This window comes from Artibeus jamaicensis, unplaced genomic scaffold, assembly GCF_021234435.1.
Source record: "Artibeus jamaicensis isolate MK-2021 breed Jamaican fruit bat unplaced genomic scaffold, CSHL_Jam_final scaffold_916, whole genome shotgun sequence".
Classification (NCBI taxonomy): domain Eukaryota; kingdom Metazoa; phylum Chordata; class Mammalia; order Chiroptera; family Phyllostomidae; genus Artibeus; species Artibeus jamaicensis.
Window position 1 is genome coordinate 27,996,215 of NW_026522059.1, and position 20,357 is coordinate 28,016,571.

The 20,357-nt window shown below is 34.3% G+C and overlaps 1 protein-coding gene across 11 annotated transcripts in view; it reads right to left on the reverse strand.

Moving 5' to 3' along the window:
• VPS13B (vacuolar protein sorting 13 homolog B) overlaps nucleotides 1-20,357 on the reverse strand; it is a 700,507-nt gene that overhangs the window by 357,552 nt on the left and 322,598 nt on the right. For all 11 annotated transcript variants that reach the window (XM_053660831.1, XM_053660829.1, XM_053660828.1 and 8 more), the window contains 2 exons: nucleotides 17,300-17,520; nucleotides 3,682-3,885 (listed from right to left, as the gene is read on the reverse strand). In XM_053660831.1, the coding sequence (XP_053516806.1) occupies nucleotides 3,682-3,885; nucleotides 17,300-17,520 (425 nt within the window). The remainder of the gene's footprint in view (nucleotides 1-3,681; nucleotides 3,886-17,299; nucleotides 17,521-20,357) is intronic.

Genomic DNA, 20,357 nt, shown 5'->3' on the forward strand with positions numbered 1-20,357 from the left:
TCATAATCAAAAGACTATTAAGACATAATTATCAAGAGAAGCAAAGAGATGCTAGAACTTTCCAGGAACACCATGACCATATGGGCATCAAGGCTTTTGAATGGATTAAAACAAAACCTATGCCTATACTCTCCCTATTACCCTTCCCAGCTCCATTCATTATCTTCTCCGGGGAGAGAACAAGATTTTATTTCCATTCAGCAAGTAACACATTTAAATAGTCAAGCAAATTCATAAAAGTTACCAAAATATTTTTAAGTGTAAATTCAAAGGATCAGAGCAACATACCTACCATGTTGGAACTCAAAAAGAATGAACATTACAAAGGTCAATACACACTGTTCTAACAACACTACAAACACAGGGAAGTGAGAAATGAAATCTAAGGCACAACTCTTGAATTCAGGATGAATTAAACCACCACAGATTGAGTCACGGATAAAACAGTTATAGGAGAAAACAATGACTATATTTTCTGATGTCATTCTCAAACAGGTTAAATTTAAATGCAGATGCATACATAGTTAAACTTGATCTCCACATAAATATTTTCTTGAGAGTAAGAAGAGAAACATGAAGTATTCAATACACGAATACCTCTTAAAGTAGTAAAGTTAGACCAAAGCCTTAACATTGATCATCATTTTCCAACTGTCCTTACAAAAAGTCTTCCTCCCCTTTGTGGAAAATAAACCAGCTAATTTTAAGATATTTCTCAGGAAATAAGCTTCTTGTACGATTGTGGGTTTCAAATCCGTATTGGACTACTAGTAATCACCTCTTGTCTTGACCATACTATGTAAACGAGAGAAGAGGGTACAGTTTGAAAATACTTGCTACTTTCCCCCACAACTCTGTTACCTTCTGTAAACTACTTTACATAGTCTGTCTTGAAATTAACAAATGAATTTTTTATGTTAAGATTCTTTCACTTTCAGATCTTTTCATGCAGATCAAATTAAATCCATGGCTAACATGAAACTAACAAATCCACTAGGAGCACTTTTATTATATATCTTTATAAGATGATTTTAAAAAGTCTTCAACATTCTAATTTTATTACAGTGGTATAAGGAACTTATCAATAAAATCAGAATTGATTTTTTAAGTGACTGAGAAAATAACTCTTTTTGTTAATATCCCTTTCTTAATTTCCTCACTTTGGTTAAAGAAGACACCCTTCTTCAAATCTATTACATTTATTATATGCCTACTAAGCCACAATTGTTACTAATGTCTTAAACATTTTTGAAGATCCATCTCAAATGTTACTTCCTCTCCAAAATACCTACCGCTCCAGAGAATGAATGTGTTAATCATTCCTCTATATCTCCAGGGTGTGTTTGTCTCTGTTACATCTCATAGCAGGGCCATCATGTCCTTCTGAAGAGGTGGTCACTGCACAGTTCTAGACAGGCCCATTCGTACTATTTTTTTGAGTGACTGGCAGTCCCTAGATATATGACCAAAAGGAGCGACCGTTCCATATAAATTCTGTCTTTTCTGGACTTGCAATGATTTTTAAATGGCTCTTTCCAAAAGGCACTGCCAAAATAGGTAGTCATGCTCATGTTGACATTCCAGAAAATGCAGTACTTAGCAAAAAATTGTTTAATGGAACACTCTCCTTCCTCCATAGAAATGTCTCTGAGATTTAATTTCACTTTATCAACTTCACTTCAACGATCTTGGTCCAGCAATTTGTCATCTCAAGCTTTGATTACTCTACCAAAGTATTTCACAAAGTGCATTCTACTCAAAGCTCATGAGCGGGCTATAACAATAGGGTCTACAGTTAAACAAGTTTGGAAACTACAGCATCCAATGAAGTTAAACAGTTTTCTTTACTGTAGGAGCTTTTGTATTCTATCAACACTAGGAATCTCCAAGCAAGAATCCACTACTTCTACCCTAGAAGGGCTATACCCCCTTGACTGCATAAAGGCACAGTTCTAGATCCTACACCTATGCCTTCTTTGGCAGGTGTGGGTGGGGGGAGGAATCCCACTATTTAGGTCACTGTGTTTAAGATCTGGAACGAGCAGGGATCTTTAGGTTGTTTGTGCAGAGGTCGACCAGCTCTATTACAAAATGTGTTAAAGGCTCAAAACAAGTTTAAAAAAGTCCTTTTTACTGAACACATTTGCATTTAACAATTTGTAAGAAATAAAAAATTAACACCCCTTTACTTGACCCTTTTTCACATTCTGCATTTTGCTAATAGCTTTGTTTCCAGAGAAAATTATGCCTTTATACAAAACAAAACCATACCATATTTTTTGGACCATAAGACACACCTAGGCTTTAGAGGAGGAAAATAGGAAAAAAATTTTTTGAAGTAAAAAATGTGGTAAAATATTTAATAACATAAATAATATTTCACCAATGTAAATGTAAAGCTACATTTGGACTATAAGATGCACCCCTCTTTTCCTCCCAAATTTGGGGAGGGGGGAAAAAAGAAAGAAAGGAAAAGGAAAAAGAAAGGGGGTAGGAGGGGAGTGCATCTTATAGTCCAAAAAATTTTTTCTATTTATAGTATTTCTGAGATAAAAATTCACACCTCTAGGGGGGTGCTTTAAAAACATATTAGGGTGTTTTTGGTTGACTCAGTGACTGGGTGTCACTACTGGCATTTCAGGGTTAGGAATTAGGGAATCAAGAGATACCGTCATAAATGGGGAAGTCCTGAGAACTAAAGGCCATCTCACAGATATTCACATAACTAAAAATCCTGTTTATAAAATTTGGGCATAACATTGAATTCTGTTTTAAATCTAACCACATTTTTAGGGGCATTTCTACTAGACTTTATTATATACTAAGAGTTCCAGAAATGCAACTACTGAAATGAAAGGAAGACTAACTTTTGTTTTGTTTGAAACTTTACCAAGAGTTTGCCACTATTTCAGAAAAATCACACCACCAACAACAATAACACTTGTGGTATTTAATATAGAACTGTATATTTGGAACAGTTACACTCACAGTGATTATATGTACTTGACTACATCATTATGTCTTTAATGAAGTTATGCCAGAGTATTTATATATTGAAACATATATTATTGTGCCTTAAATTACTTTCTGTATACTTTATATAAATATTACACATATTTGAAATTACATGTATATGTAGTTTATTTTTTATTTTCATTTCAGGATAGTAAAGAAGGCATTATAAAATTTTTTTTACCAAAAATGAACACTGGCATGTTGGGTGAGTTTAGGATGTTAAAATGAAAAGAAAAACTTTTGCGATCAGAAGAAAGAAGAGGACTTTGGGTCTACCAACTGAAAAGCACTTAGCTAAAGATAACAGTAACACCCAGGTTAAAAAGAGGGGTAGAGGCACAGAGGGGACAGGGAGGGGAAGCATGAGCCCCTTTTTCACTCAGCTCTAAGTTTCCATACCTCTAAAGATGCCTTCCCTGTGTCTCCGTTTTTACCATTTCATAGTGCCCCTACTGCCCTGAACTGAAATTAACTACTGAAATTGATTACAAACTTGGACCTAGAAGGAATGCAAATCCACAGCCACTGCTACTACATATCCTCATGGCCCTTCTGAACCTGCAGCTTCCGCAGAGCCGAGGTCCTCTTTACTCTCTATCCTGACACAAAATTCTGTGCCACATATCATCCTTCATTTGGTAACAGGATTTTTTCAGAGACACTCACCTCAGTCGTGGTTCCGACGTCAGCAGACGGGCTGCACGTGCTGGTGTCCGGAGGAGCCGTGCCTACACTGCTCCTGACGGGAGAGCTGGGACCCGGCCCTGCCCCGGTCTCTGGGTAGGGCGAAGGAGGACTGAGGCTGCCCCTCTTCTGGATCTTATTCCACACTTTGTTCATGATGTCAGTTAGCTCATACAAGAGCTGCACCTGACAAAAGGGAAAAAAAAGGAAAAACAAGTCTTTCAACTTCTGGCCACAATTGACTAAATGTGAGAAAATAAAACAAGTCTAGGGAAACAAGAATGCATAAAAAAAAGCTTTTCAACCCATGGACCACTGATCATGGTATTATGTCATGATCTGTAATCCGTGATATATATCATTATATATGATCATGAATATTTTATCATCACACTATGATTCTGATTAGAGCTACAGAGAAAAAATTCACATAAAATTTGTAATTTTAAGCATTTCATCATCATTTGAATTTGAAACAGATATAATGAATATATTCACACCTGGAATTTGCCTCATTCACAATATGATGTTTTATAAGCAATTTAGCATTTTTTAAGCAAATAATGCTAACATGATAACAATGCTAATACAACAGATTATCCTGGGAAAGAAGTTTTCTTTTAGTATATGAATAAAGCAAACACAAAGAAATGCCTCTTAACAGAGGTCGGAATCAAAATTAGAAATCAAATGTACCTGAGTAAGTATGCTTATTTAGTGTTCTATTAAATAATTAACATCCTTATTTCTTAATAATTCCTGCATTTAAACTCACTCTATTTCTCTAGGGAATATATCTGAAACTGGTTTTCTTGCCTAGCAAAATAAAGTAAGAAAGAATGGTATAACATAGAATAATAAAAGGAAAATGTTACATTATGAAACTTTTCTACAGATAAAGAACATAAACCATCCAACCTACTATTCCTTTTGGATTTGTCATTCCAATATTCAGAGAAAAAGATGTTTAACTTGCACATTGTTTGACCAAGTTCTAAGATATTTACATAAGATTTCATAAATAAGCATTAATCATGGAATTTGTATGACAACATATTGCCATATACTGTATAAAACAAGCCCAGGAAAAAAATGCAAACATGATATATAAGCAAATCCACAGCTGTATACCATATTCTGCTTGCCATTAAAAAAAAAAAAAAAAGGAAAATTCCTGTATTTATAAAAAGTTGCAGCCGCAGGACACATCCAGATGATAAAGCTGGCTTCCTACGGGGGCAGAGCAGATGCACAGAAACAGAGCTGTCGATCCTCATTTGACAGAAGACAGTCCTGGGCTACAGTTTTCTCCTGCTTTTTGTGTGATGAAGCCTCAAATCTCTGGTTATAGCTCTTTTTGTCAAAAAAAGTCTAATGGTTAGAGATCTTACAAAAACCCTTAGAAAAATTTTAGTTCAAACTTTTTTGTAATTCATAATCATGAATAAGTTCTCTCTAAAGTGAAACAATGTTTTTAAAACCAAGTTTAAAAAAATGATTATTCTACTTTTTCTTAAACAATTAGAATTGACAAAGAAGGAAAGCATAAACCAAATAAACTGGTTCTACATACTTCTAAGGACGTAAGGTTTATTTACTTAAGGGACTGATGCTACTTTGTTGTCATTACTTCTGATTTTAACTGTTACCAATAAATAATTGTATATGATTGTCATCAAGTATATTGTGTACTTAACATGCCAAGCGAACTCTGACATAAACTTTAAATGTAGTTTTATTTTCAAAGGAGAGAGTTGCTATCACAGAATGGAGACTTCCAAAACTCAGAGGTTTATGAAAAATTTAAAGATAAATGTTTAACTCATATCCATAAAACTGTATTAAAAACTATGCCACTTAAAGCCACAATGAGCTACCACTGCCCGTCTATTAAAATGTCTAAATTAAAAAGCCTAACCATACCAAGCACTCAGGGGAATATGAGCAACTGAAACTCTCATTTACTGTTCACAGAAATGCAAAATACTGAATACAGTTTAGCAGTTTCTAAAAACAACGAACACCCTCCATATGATCCAGCCATCTCACTTCTTAAGTGTTTTTCCAAGAAGAATAAAAGTATGTATCTACACAAAGATTTATATACAAATATTCATATGTATTTATAGTCTAAAACTAGGAAAAAATCTCAAATATTCATCAATAAACAACATGTGGTATATCCATACAACAGAATAACACTTAGCAATGAAAAGAAATAAACTATAAATAAATAATTATGTTGAATAAAGATAGACAAAACAGAGAGAGAACGAGAGAACATAACTATGATTCCATTTACATAGAGTTCTGCAAGTCACAGACACACAACCGAATGAGCGGCGGCACGCCATGGGAGAGCGGAAAGGCAGGCCTACAAATAAATGAGCACAAAGAAACTTTTGAGGACGATGGAATTACGTGTTATCTTGCTTGTGGGAAGAGTTTCATGGGTGTACTTCTGTCAAACCTTATAAAAAAAGATGTATATTTCATTATATTTAAGCATACCCCAATAAAACTTGTTTAAAAGTCTCTTAAAAATATAAGCATTATAGAGACAGTTTTATATAAATTATGTGTACAAATAACTACTGAATATCAATAATATTTTGAGTGTCAAAAACTGAATATCAAAAATGTAACATTGTATTATTTAAAAATTAATTTCACATACAGTTTCCCACTTCATTTCTGACTCTTCAGAAAGGAGATTCAATTGGCCTGGAATATGAACTGAAAAAGGCTGTATTTCATTTCACGTGCAGGTTATTATTAATCATTAAAACTCACTTTCAAAAGAAAAATATTTTGCCAAAAAGATACCTTTTCATTAGAGCATTACAATTATGCATTGTAGTTACCCATACTTAACTTTTTAAAAAATATAACAATGAAAATCAAGGGTTCAGAGAAGTCACAAACAAGTAGCATACTTTGCCATGTATAATGTGCTCCTGTGAATAATGCGCATCCACATTTTTGTGCAAATTATACATGAGATTATTATACCCATGGTATGTGATCATTATACCCATGTTTAGGATGCATCCTTATATTTCTCTCAGAAATCTGGGCAAAAATGTATGCATTATACATGGCCGAATATTGTAAGCGATTCAAGAATACAAATCTAGTTTTTTTCTGAACTCAATAATTGTGTTTTTAGACAGTAATGCCAACTTCCGCTGCCTTGGTAAAAATCCAGCATAGCTTACAGCAATACAACTATGGATAAATGAACAGGAAAGAAGAATAACACCCATTCTTCTCTAGTTCCACATACTTTAAACCCAAAAGTATAAAGATAGTTTTGTTACTAGAAGAGAATATATATCTATTTATTGGCTAAAAGAAAATTGAAATTGCATTATATTAAAGAGAGGACTTTATAGGCTCATTTAATTTTAGAATGAACACAATTTTTGAAGTCTGAGAGATTATTGTCTAAAGAGATTAAAGGGAATTAGACAACTCTGATAAAACAGTGAAGATGCAGGGAAGAGTTGATGAAAAACATTCCTAGGGGAGAAAACTCTGAATATTCAACCAGGTTAAATATTTATTGTGTCCAAGGCCCTTAAATGGCAATGAGTTCTAGGAGCTGACATAGTGGTTTAGGTCTCTGTAGTTGATATAAATAACTACCACTGTGTCCGACATACTGAATTTTCTCCAGGCCTGTCCTACTTATACAGCCAGCACTGTATTTTAAAGTATAGAAATTACTTGAAGCCTCTGTGTCAGAGCAATAAGGAATCAAATTAATTAATGTGCAAATGTCAACACTTATGATATCACTCTAGTAGATAAACAAAAGAATGGTATGTAATATTTAAGCGGGAATTGTTTCTCTGAAATGGAATCAAGACGCTCTTACAATGACTACAATCCGAAGCTCCTGAAGCTCTGATAAAATACGCAAAGGCTCCTACTGTTGGGTATTCACACTGTTGGGGAAAAGGCTCATAGTTTTTATCAGATTCTCAAAAGTCCAGGGCCCCAAAAAACACAAGAAGTACTGTCCTTCACAAAAACACATAAAAGAAAAACAGATGGGTTAATAAGCAACCATTCATGAGAGAGAAGCTTATTTTGAGTCATTAACCTTAAAAGAAAAAAATAGGAACAGTAAAAGAAATTTTAGCATCCTATATACATGTGATGATTCCATTTTATGGGCTCACAATACTCTTTCTGTAAGGCAGAACACATAGAAAGTAAAGAGGCAGCTACATTTCACAAAGAAAGATTAAACATTCTTGGCAAAAGATTCTATCAAGTTTAAAGGCAAATTACTGCCTTATAGATACAGAGTTTGCATTTATAGAGTATATGGGAAGCTCTTCAAACTGCTCAGAAATTTAACAGAAAGAAATGGGTAAATAATAAGAATTACCAATTCATAAAAGAGCAAATTCACTGGCCAATAAACATTTACAAACTGCTCAATCATATCAGTAATCAGGAAAATACAAATTAATGTAAGTATGAATTGTCAACTCACAAAAAAGCAAATCGGGCTAATAAACATTTGAAAGATGCTCAGACATCTGGTTTCGTTTCCTTTCAGTATGAAGAACTCCCTTGGGATTTCTCTCAGTTTAGTTCTATTGGTGATAGATTCATTGATGTGAAAATTGAAAATGTCTTTATTTAGTCTTCATTCATAAATACTATTTTATTAAAAATTCTAGATTAAAAGGATTTTACAACTTTTTTCATAATTTAAAAATGTTGCTCCTTTGACCTCTAGCTTCTTAGAATTAAGCTAAAAGTTAAATCTTGGTTCTCTTGTATGTAATGCATCATTTTTCTCATGATACTGTCAAGGTTTGCTCTTTATCAGTGGCTTTTAACAGTTAGATTATGATGCGTGTAGGCACTGCCTTCATCATGTGTTTACCTTATTCATCTTTGTTTCCTTCATTTCTGGCTTACATGTAGTAATAAATATTCACTGAATTCACTGGGGGCGAAAAACAAGCCATTGTATTTTGACAGAGTCCAGAGGGGAGTCTGGAAGCATATGCTACTGCAGTCCCTCACAAGGAAGAGGTTTGTTTGGAGTCCCATGTTTTATCATTAAAATTTAGGTTAATCTGTCACACCAGGACATAAAAAGGCATTAAATCCTTACCAAGTCTTTGAGTACACACTGTTCTTCAAAGTGCTATACTGTTTTGTGGCTTCCTATTCTTTCAGGAATACACTACATCCCACCAGGGATATTCAGAGCAATTTATGAAGAGGATCTCAAATTTCATATCAGAATCAATCTAAACTAACAATATGGCACTCATATAAAATATCAGTATTTCCAAAGTTTTTCCATAAATATCTCAAACTTCCTAAAATATTGTGATCAATTTTGGTTGTAGCAGCTGGTAACGATTTAACAGTAGCTGGTTTACGAGGAATTATGAAGAAGATAAAGTGAAATTAAGTGAATAGACAGGAATTAATACTTTTTGAGTGAAGTGATTCTCAGGGCATGAGGGTCGTTAAGCCTTAGAATCTGGGGAGCAGCAGCCAGGAGGCCCTGGGGGACAGGTTATGTGAAGAATGGACAAGAGGAGGGAGGAGACTTAGAAAAAACAGCAGGCCTAACATAAGATCTATCTATGTGACGATTTTTCTCAAAATGATTTATGTTGAAACACCACCAAAATCTGAGCTTAGTTCCAAACAAGGTAAATATCTAAGGAAGATATCCCACAGCTCTAGTTCTGAGCCAAGTATTACATTTAATGTGATTCCAGACAAATCACAATATCAAGTATCTCCAAAGTAAAAGAAAAAAATTTAAGATTGATAATAGTGGAGGTTCCAGGCTAAAACAATAATGGTTAAGAGAATTTATTTTCAGCTGGGATGGCTAGAGATAAACACACGGAATAGGATAATCCTCCCAAGGCTATAATGATGTTTCATATATCCCTAAATTGTAAAATCTCTGGGAGACAACTTCAAGTTGATCATACAGGAATTAAGCTACTACTGCATATAAACTATTAATACTTTTTTCTATTATCTCCAAAAGATCCTTCGCACAACTTCATAGTTTGTCCTTCCTATTACTTCTTCCTTCTTCCCTCTCCCTGCCCTGCGTCCAGACAACAAGGAACCTTCCCTGTGGCGATGCAGCAGTTTGCATATTCTAACATTTATACAAACAGAATTATTCAGTAAGTACTCCCTTTGATCTGGCGTCCTTCACTCAGCATAATTGTGATGTTCATCTAAGATGTTGTAATTTATCAGTAATCCAGCCTGCTTATGGATGAGTAGTATTACATTATATACATAGGCCATCTTTTAATTATTCACCTACTGATGAACATTTGGGTTGTGTTCAGTTTGGGGCTGTGCAAACGAAGCTGCTAAGTACATCTGTGTGGACATACATTTCTGTTCCTCTGAGGAAATACTTAGGGAGAAATGGCTGTGTCCTTGGCCAAGTGCATGCCCCCCCCTTCCAGGAATTTCTAAGTTGTTCCTAAAGTTGTTATAATTTTTACATTCCTACCAGCTGCAGGATTGTAAAGGAGTTCAAGTTGGTCCATGATACTCAGTCTTTTTCTCCTTTTAGCCAATCTAGTAAGTGTAGACAAGTTCTGTGTTTCCCTGATGAAGAATCATGTTGTGTGTCTTTTCATGTCTTCATTGACCAGTCCTCTATCTTACGTGGTATCTATTCAAATCTCTTCCTCATTACTTGTCTTCATATTATTCTATTTATTCTTTGTCTCAGCTATTTGATTGGAAAAGATTCTTTAAATATTCTGGACAACAGTTTGATAAATGTGTTAAAATTACTTCCTCCAGGTGTGCTTTCTGCTACCTTAATATGCCTTCCAAAAGGAAAATGTTTTTAAACTTGATTATGCCCTATATTTTTTAATCTTCCAATCTATAAACTTGTATATCTCTCCAGCACTCCTTTTGTGGTTTCAAGGTACAGGTCTGTGACATCTGTTAGAATCATTTGTTCATGCTCCTTGGCACCAATGTAAATGCAAGTGATCTCATCCAATTTTCCAATTGTTTGCTACTAGTATATAAAAGTACAATGGATTTTTATACATTAGCTTTGTCTCCTGCAACACTGATAAATTTGTTTATTAGTTTTAGTAATAGTCTCTTAGAGTCCCCTAAGATTTTCTATAAAATAGAGTATTGGGCAAAATTAGGCTTATAGTTGTTTATATAGAAATAATACAACAATTAGTAAATAATACAAGAATAAACTGTTTCCCATACTCACGACCTGTGTTCCCCCATCCTGTATTTTATCATATGCAAGTAGTAAACATTTACTTATTCTCTTATCATTATGCCTTTAATTCCTTTTGCCTGGTTCACTGCCATGGCTATGAAATCTGGCATGGTACAGAACAGCTGGGGAAAGCAGCGTTTCTGGACATTTTCCTGATCTGTGGGAAACAGTTCAGAATTTCACCATTACGTATGCGATAAGCTTTTTCATGTATTTCCTTCATGAGTTTGAAAAAGTCCTCTAATACTTGTAACTCACTGAGTTTTTACCACAAATGAGTGTTAAATTTTGCCAAATGTTTTATATGCATCTATTGAAATTATCATATAATTTTTCTTCATTGTTTTATTAATATGATGGGTTGACTGAATGATGAATACTGGACTTGTATTTCTAAGATAAATCCTACTTGGTCTTTATGTATTATCTTTTAATATATTACTATATTAATTTGTTAATATCTGGTTGAGAATTTTACATCTATTTACATGAGGGAAACTGATTTTTAATTCCTTCTGCAAAGTCTTGTTCAGGATTTTGTAACAGGTTTATGCTGGCTTCATAAAACATTTTGGACAGGAATCCTCCATTCTTACATCTGGGAAAAATACTGGTAAAAAATGTTATCATTTTTTCCTTGCTTATTGAAACACCCATTTGGGCATGAAGATTTCTATATGGGAAAACTTTTGATACTACATTCAGATTTTCTATTCCTTCTTGTATCATTTTTCTACAGTTCTTTGAGATAAAAATTATTTCATCTAAATTGCTGTATGTGTTGCCATAGAGTTGATCATTAGTTTCTCATTACGCTTTTAGTGTCTGTAGGATCTGTGGTGGTAACTGCTCTCTTCATTCCTCCATGTTGGGGGTTTGTATTCTCTCTCTCTCTCTTTTTACTATTCTAGTCATCTCTGCTCTTCATTATTTTCTTCCTTTTACTTACTCTGGGTTTACTTTCTTCACTTCTTGGCTTCCTAAAATGGAACCTTAAGTACATAATTTAAGCTCCTTATTCCCTTCTAATGTGAGTATTTAATATTATGTTTCTCTGAAAACACTGCTTTAGCTGTATCTACTTTTTAACTGTCATTTAACCAAAATATTCTAATTTTCAAGGAATTTTGTCTTTGATTCATAGATTACTTAAAAATATACTATTTAATGTCCAGATAATACATTACTGATTTCTAATATAACTTGACAGAGGTTGGACAATATAGTATATTAATTTTGATCTTCTTAAACACAATGAAACCATACTGTACACCTGAGAAAAATGTGCATTCCACCGATGTCGGATATACTGCTCTGTAATTGTCAATCAGAGTAAGGTGAGTTCTTAGTATTTTTCGTATTTTCTATATCTCCAATTACTCATTTGTTGTTATCTAGTAGTTTTATGAATTCTTGAGAAAGATGTTATAAAATTCCTAATATGACTGTGGTAGTATCTATTTCTTCATAGCTTATCTCCAATTGCTTATTTTTCATCCAGTTATTTTATAATAACAGAGAATATCATAAAAATTTCCTACTGTGATTGCATGTTGTCATAATTTTTCCATTAATGCTGTCCCTTTTTGTTTCATGTCCCTCTTTGCCTCTGGTAATATTCTTTTTACTTATGTTTATTTTATTTGATATAAAATAAGCAAATCAAGACTTCTCACAGTTTGTATGGTATATATTTTTCCAATTCATTTATTCATATTGTTTCTTTATATTTCAGATGATTCTCTTCAGTAGTCTTGCCTTTTTTGCACTCTATAAGTCTACTTTTTAATAAGGGTAGTTGAACCAGGGGTCAACAAAGTTTTTCTGTCAAGGGTCAGAGAGTAAACATTACAGGCCTTGTGAGCCATATTAATCTCCGCTACTGCTACTTACTACTGCAGCTGTAGCATGAGAGCAAACTTACACAATATGTAAAAAACGGGCAGCCCACCATTTGGCCTGTAGACCTTCGTTTCAAACTCCTGGTGTAAACCTTCCTAGTTAACATCATTAACATTTAATGCATTTATTGATAAAGGTGGTTCAGCTCCCATGATCTTATTTGATTTTTTTCTGTATCTATTCTCTATTTTTTATCACTCTGTTACCATTTCTTGACTTTCTTTTTTTTAAAGATTTTATTTATTTATTTTTAAAGAGAGGGGAAGGGAGGGAGGAAGGGAGGGAAAAAGAGAGGGAGAAAAACATCAATGTGTGATTGCCTCTTGCCTGCCACCTACTGGGAACTGGGCCTGCAACCCAGGCATGTGCCCTGACTGGGAATTGAACTAGCAACCTTTTGGTTTGCAGGCCAGGACTCAATCCACTGAGCCACATCAGCCAGGCCCATTCTTGACTTCTTTAGATTTAAATATTTTTTAGTATTTCATTTTAATTAATCGATTGGCTTTGGCTCCATGTGCTTGTATTTTTGCATGTTTTTAGTCATTATTCTAGGAGCTAAATATATGTATATACACATATGTGTATACACCTGCACATGTGTATATGTACACATGTGTACGTATACATGCACATATGTAAACTTTCACAGTCTACTTAAATTTATACTGTCCACTTAGAGTGCTATTTATAAATTGGGCAATCACATAGGTCCTTTCGGCCCATCATATATATCTCCCCATAATTTTAATGATTTTGTTAGCGGAGATTGCTAGTTATTAATAAATGAAGGGTGCAAATGGAATCTGACATTAAGCCTGGTTAATAGGGAGCCGAATCAGACAGCATATCTGATTAAACTAGTAAGCTGTAGCATTCACAGGCACCCCAGGGGTCAGCCACATCCTCCACTAAAAGGACTTAATCCCCAAGCTGGCAGGAAGAATCAACTTTACTATCTCCTCAAAGGACAACCAGCCTCGTACCCAGGATTATCAGGGAAAGAGATAAAATAGTAGGGGAAATTCCCTTGCTGGGCACATGCACAGTAAAAGCCAAATAGCACAGGTGAGGTAAGCACATGCACAGTGCAAGCAAAATGACTATGCAGAACTTTGAGGCATGCGTAGTAGGAGCCAAAAGGGCAACCATAACGGGGAGGAGCCTAGGCTTGGAAAATCCACGAAAGGGATTGGATGGGGGAGGGTCCAGCATAAGCTTATGAATAATTAGGAAAAATTGTGGTTAGTGTGAAAGAAAACTTACCCCTTCCCAAACCCAAGGAGATATAATCAAAACTTAACAGAGATACAATCAGAGCTTAACAAAGGGCCGCGCTGTTCTTTCTTGTGCTCATGTGTTCCCAAGCAGCGGCCGGTGGTAGAGGGGGCAGCAGAGGACCGAGGCACATGTTCTTAACACACTGAAGTTCCACATCTCCGGGTCCTGGCCCTTCTGGGTCTGACAGGCGCCAGTGCCAGTCTGAGGCCCCAGAGACTGGACCTTCTTACTTAGTGAGAGGGAGCTGAGCCCCTGGTGGTGGATAAGACATCAGGCACTGGTGGGCAACCCTTGTTTTCACTGGGACACGCCCAGCTGCTACGCCTTAGTCCTCCTGTGTGTGGTCCCTGGAATGCCTTTCTCGCAACCCTGTGGAGGTATCTTATTTCCGCCAACAACAATTTGGTTGTCTTCTATATCACATCTACAAATTCTGATAGTCCAACAAATGTTATACATATTTATGATGCTATTTATTATTTGTCTTCCTTTATTTCTGAAGATCCACGTTTTCATCTGGTATCATTCTCCCTTACTATGAAGAATTTCCTTTAGTAAGTATAGTCCTGCAGTGCTTGTGGGGACAAATTCTCTTCATTTCCCTTAAACTACCGTGTCTTTATTTCACTTTGATTTCGGTGGTGTATCTTCGCTGGCTTGAGAGCACTCTAAAGATATTCTTCTAATGTCTTCTGTCCTTTACTGTAAACCTATCATAATGTGTCTTCTTATAGCTGCTTTCAAGATGTCTAAAAGAAATATCTTTGTTTTTCGGTATTTTAATCACAAGTTTTTCTTTCACTTTATCCTCAAAAATGAACATTCTTAGAATTGGGTGAATTTCATGAATATGTAAAAGCCTATTTCTTTTTGGGAAACAAATTTGGGAATTTAGTAACGTTTCTGAAAATATTTGTTCATTTTTTTCCTGACCCAATCTTCTCTGTTCCTTCTGGACCTCCAATTACACATTAGCAAAACATTTTGCCCCATAGCTACCAAGTCTCTCATTCTTCTCTAAACACTTTTTCTCTCTGTTTTTCAGAGTCAGTAATTTCTATGTTCAATGTTCAAGTTCAGTGATTCTTTCCTCAGTCATATGCAAGCCACCTCTAAGCCCAGATGGCAGTTTTGCTCTTTCAGGTACTGTGTTTTCAATTCTGAAATTCCCTTCAATTCTTTTTACATTTTCCATGGCAAATTCTTACTTTTTTCATTCAGTGTGCTTTCCTTTACACCTCATAAAAAAATGATAATAGCTGCTTTAAAGTTTTTTCAATTCAATTATTTTAGAACAAATTGGATATATTCATTTGTTATCATTTTTTTCCCTTTTTGTCCCCAGAGCATATAATCAATGGAATGAATGGAGTGTTCTGGGCTTTTGTGATAAAGGATCTGAAAGGATGTGAATCCATTTCTCCACAGTCTGTATGTCACAGCTGCCATACAAATGTATCATCAACTGAGCGGCTTAAAACAACATAAATTTCTTATTTCACAGTTCTGGAGGTTAGAGTGCTTAGTCAATTTATCAACAGACAGTCCTCCCTCTGAGTAGAATCCATTTCATTCTTCTTTGCTTCTGGTGGTAGCCAGAAATCCTGGTAATCTTTGGCGTGCAGGTGCATTAGTACAATCGCTGCCAGCATTTTCACAAGGCACTCTTCCCCCATTGTGTTTTCACATCGACTCTCTGTGTGTGTCTACATCCACATCTCTCATTTTTATAAGAAAATCAGTCACATTAGATTATGGCTTATGGCTTACCCTAATGACATCTTTTTTAATTGATGACCTCTGTAATGACCTTATTGCCAGCTAAGGTCACATACTGAAATACTGGGGGTTAGGAGTTCAATGTATCTTTGGGGAGGGACCAATTCAGCCCATAACAATTTCCCTTCCTCTTGCAAATGTTTTTAAGCAAATGTTGGCAGGAGCATTCAGGAAATAATCTATGCAAGTGTTCATTATTTCATAATTATTCTTTGTGATACTACTGTGGACCATAATAGAATAATAATTATGTGCATTTTTATAACAAGTACATTTTTAATATATAGCAGTTCCAATGTTTTTAACATGCACAAATAAATATAAAATTTAAACAAACTATAGCACACAGTACAGGAAGACAGAAGGAGGAGAAAAGATAAACAATGAAATCAGTGAGGAGATTCTATAAGATAAAGTGGGATATATGAACCCATGTTAAAAAACATACTTTAAATACTGGATTATACCCACTAATTCTGGGATAAACACAGACTTATTAATATTGACCTGTCAGATCCAATAATATTCTAAAAAGTATTCTTTTAAAAATAAGATTTCAGCCCTGGATGGGTTGCTCAATTGGTTAGAGTGTTGTCCTGATACGGTGAGATTGCCGGCTTGACCCCCAGTCAGGGCACATACAAGAACCGAGTAATGAATGCATGTATAAGTGGAACAAGAAATCAATCTCTCTCTCTTTCTCTCTCGTTCTCTCTCCCCTACTCTTTCACGAAAATCAAGAAACAAAAATTAAAAAAATACTTCAACTAGTATACAACACTGATAAACTATATACTACATACAGTCTTCTTGAGGCCAGATAAATAAGTATTAAATTCTGTGCAATTAACAATTTGAATAAACCTAGGTGATTCAAATTCATATTAAATGCCAAAACTGTAGAATACAACATGTTTGGCCTACACCGACTGAAATGTTATGAGATTAACAAAATGCCTTTTTAAAATAAACAGTGCTTTTAAAAAACAGTACATGTTAAGCAAAAAAAGTTCTGAATGACAATCTGACTGAAAATTACACTTGACCACTTCAACAGACCCTTACAGTCTTATGGTAAAGTGGTTCTCCAGTGTTTAAATAGTTTACATCTGCAACTGATTTCACTCCACCAGCCAAAAGACGCATTTATGCTGCCACTGTTACATTTTCAGAAGAGTTTAAATTACAAAACCTGAGGAAGCTTCAAAGCAATTCTTAATCTAGCCATTCTGATCTTGATGGCCTTGTTAAAAATAATTTAGGACACTTAATAGAAAAGAAACCCTGAAACAAAATGGAAAACAATTGTTCCTAAATCATATTACTTTAAATTTCCTTTCATAAGTCAAATGTACCAACCTGGAGGTTCGAGCATTTTATCTCAAGTGACTCTAGGTCAACATGAAGACAGACGACAAACGAATGTCTCGTATCAGGTGCTGTGGCGAGCAATTTTGGAGATGTAACTGCTAGAGTAGAAGTACAACCCATAGGATCCACAAGGCAAAGTGTCACTTGTTTTCCGAAAAGGGTATATATGCTGAAATGATGCAAGCTGATAGTCCAAGGAAAAGCATCGCCTGATAACGGAGACAAAAGAGGGCAGGGAAGCACACATACAAAACGGTAGTTAATTGTCACTTGATAGTAAGTTGTCTGTTGTCTAAATCTGAATTATAAAACATTTAATACAGCATCATTAAAAGCAAGTAATACAGTATCCCACAGACTAATGTGTTAAACAATCTGTGTGCTACATTACCTTCTAAAACTGTTTATATTTGTATATATTGTAACATACCACTATATCAATAATTATTTGCATTGTATACACACAAAAATGGACATGAAGGACATGAGACAGAAATACAAACAGAAGCTCTAACCTCCTCTTCCTTTACCCTAGTGCATTGTATTGTACAACGACTGAGGGGGTACGCACTACCTTAATAGATCAAGAGAATGTGTTAAATTAGGAAAATGCAATAACCTTTGCATGGATTCACTGCAATCCCAGATCTGGCTGTGGAATGAAGAGAGGAAAAGAATAAACAATCTGCTATGTTGTATTGGATGACCTGCACCAGAATCATGCAAGTGCTTATTTAAAGTACAGACTCTGGTTTTTCACTTCGATCTACTTAATCAGAATCTCTGGTGGTGAGACCCAAGATACATTTCACAACCTGCCTGTGGGGATTTTCAAGTATAATGTTATCCCTATATAAAATATACTTAATAAAAACATAAGCATTGATAAAGTTCAGGATTAAGAGCAAAATCCCTTTCTTTTATACTGTTTTCTTACTAGAGATTAATTCATTAATATAAATTTGTGAGATAAAACCATCTTTTTTATTATAGCTATAGAAAAACTACTTTGTGAAATAATTTTATGAGTATACTCAGCTTAGAATATCTATAAGCATTTGTTACTGTGATGCCAATTTGACAAAAAATATATTCCTTATAACTTGTATTTTTGACTTTGTAATTCTATTACCACCTGTCAGTGTAAACTGCATAGTATACTATGTATCTCAATTATTTTTAGAAAATGAAAATATTTACATACATTCTAATTAGAAAGGTACTAGAACCCCACTAAAGATAATTTAGAAAACAAAAATGATAAAAATCAAAACCAGTCAGAATCTACCTCTGCCCTCTGACTCCCAATAATAAGCCCTATTAACTGTTAAATTTCCTTGAAGTCGTTTTTCTCCTTAGTGTTGAACATGCCCACATAGAATTTGAACCAGGATCACATTCTAGCTTAGTTTCACATTATCTCTCAGTGCCAAAAAAAATCCAAAGTGAATTATTAAGTTCATAATACAAGAAATGCATATATTAAAGAACTTTAAATATGCATGTGTGTCACGAAAGGTGATAATAAATGCTACAAGGTAAATTCTCATAAATTTGAACATTCAAAATGTCGACCAAATGTAGTTTATAAAATTAAAATCAGAAACTCTGAACTTGAGACTTGGATAATAAACTCACATACTAGTCTACAATAACTTCAATGGAAACAACAAGAAATGCATAATAATATGTGGTCAGCACTGTGGTAAACTGCCTGTTTTAAGACTTAAAATATTTTGCCCCTGAGAAAAAATGACAAACTTTAAATCATCTGTAACTAATTTTAAATTTATTTTGAAACCTATACAAAGTTCTATACTATTTACAAAATAAAGGCTTTGCCAAATTTGTCTTAAAATATTTTGGAATAACTCCAGGTTGCATATTTTAAAACTGGTAGTGAGCTATATATAGTTTTCAAATTTTATGTTATCTAAGAAACACTAAATGGTGGTTATCTTGTAATGAAGGGCACCATGTTTAAATCTGTTAAATTGAAAAACAAATCCCAAATGACGCTGGTACTATCTCAGATGTGTGTCTCTGCTTCTACTTTGGAATCAGAACAATAAATATAAATTGGGTATATCATATTCTAAGTCTTTAAAAGAACCTTTTAAGTTAACATTTTATGTCCATTTATTTAGCATGCTAGTTGTCTTTCTAAAAAAGCACAACCTACTGTAAAGATGAGGACTTAATGATAAATTCCCACAATTAAACATTATGAAAAAAATATTACCAAGCACAAGCCATTTCTGCACAAATACTTCTTTTACACACACATACATATACATGCACAAATAAAACCTTGCCCTTCTAATTTTTTTCCCTTATGTTCCACAACCCAATATGACTCAGGTAGGTTTTTATTTCAAATAAAAAAGAGGGTAATAAAAAATATTTTACTACGTATTATGAGGGTTAACACTTTCAAGATAGATACACTATACTCCACAAATACTTATAAATGAGCCAAAATTGCTGACATTGTTTGCCAAACCACTTAGCACTTAATTTAAAGACATTTAAATAAAACATTCTTTAATTCTAAGTAATGTTAATCAAGTAATGGGTACTTTCATGGAATAAAGGCATTAGAAATGATAAAAAGTATAATCAATTTTCCTAGCAGAGGACAGCTGAAATGCCTGGAGGAGAACAATAAAAATGAGCAACCCGCAGTTTTATTTGTTCTGTAACCAAGATTCTACATTTCAAACAAAATACTGTTTTGTATAAAATAATGTGAATATTCAAGAGAATATTAACTAACCAGATCCAGCAATACATTAAAAATATCATACAGAATGATGAAGTGGGATTTATTCTGGGGATGCAAGGTTGGTACAATATATGCAAAACAAGTACATCACATAAACAAGATGAAGGAATAAAATCATATGATCATATCAAGAGATGCAGCAAAAAAAATCAATAAAATCCAGCACCCATTTATGATAAAAAAAAAAAACTCAGCAAAGAAAGATTAAAGAGAACATACCTCAACGTAATAAAGGCCATATATGAAAAACCCAACCCGACA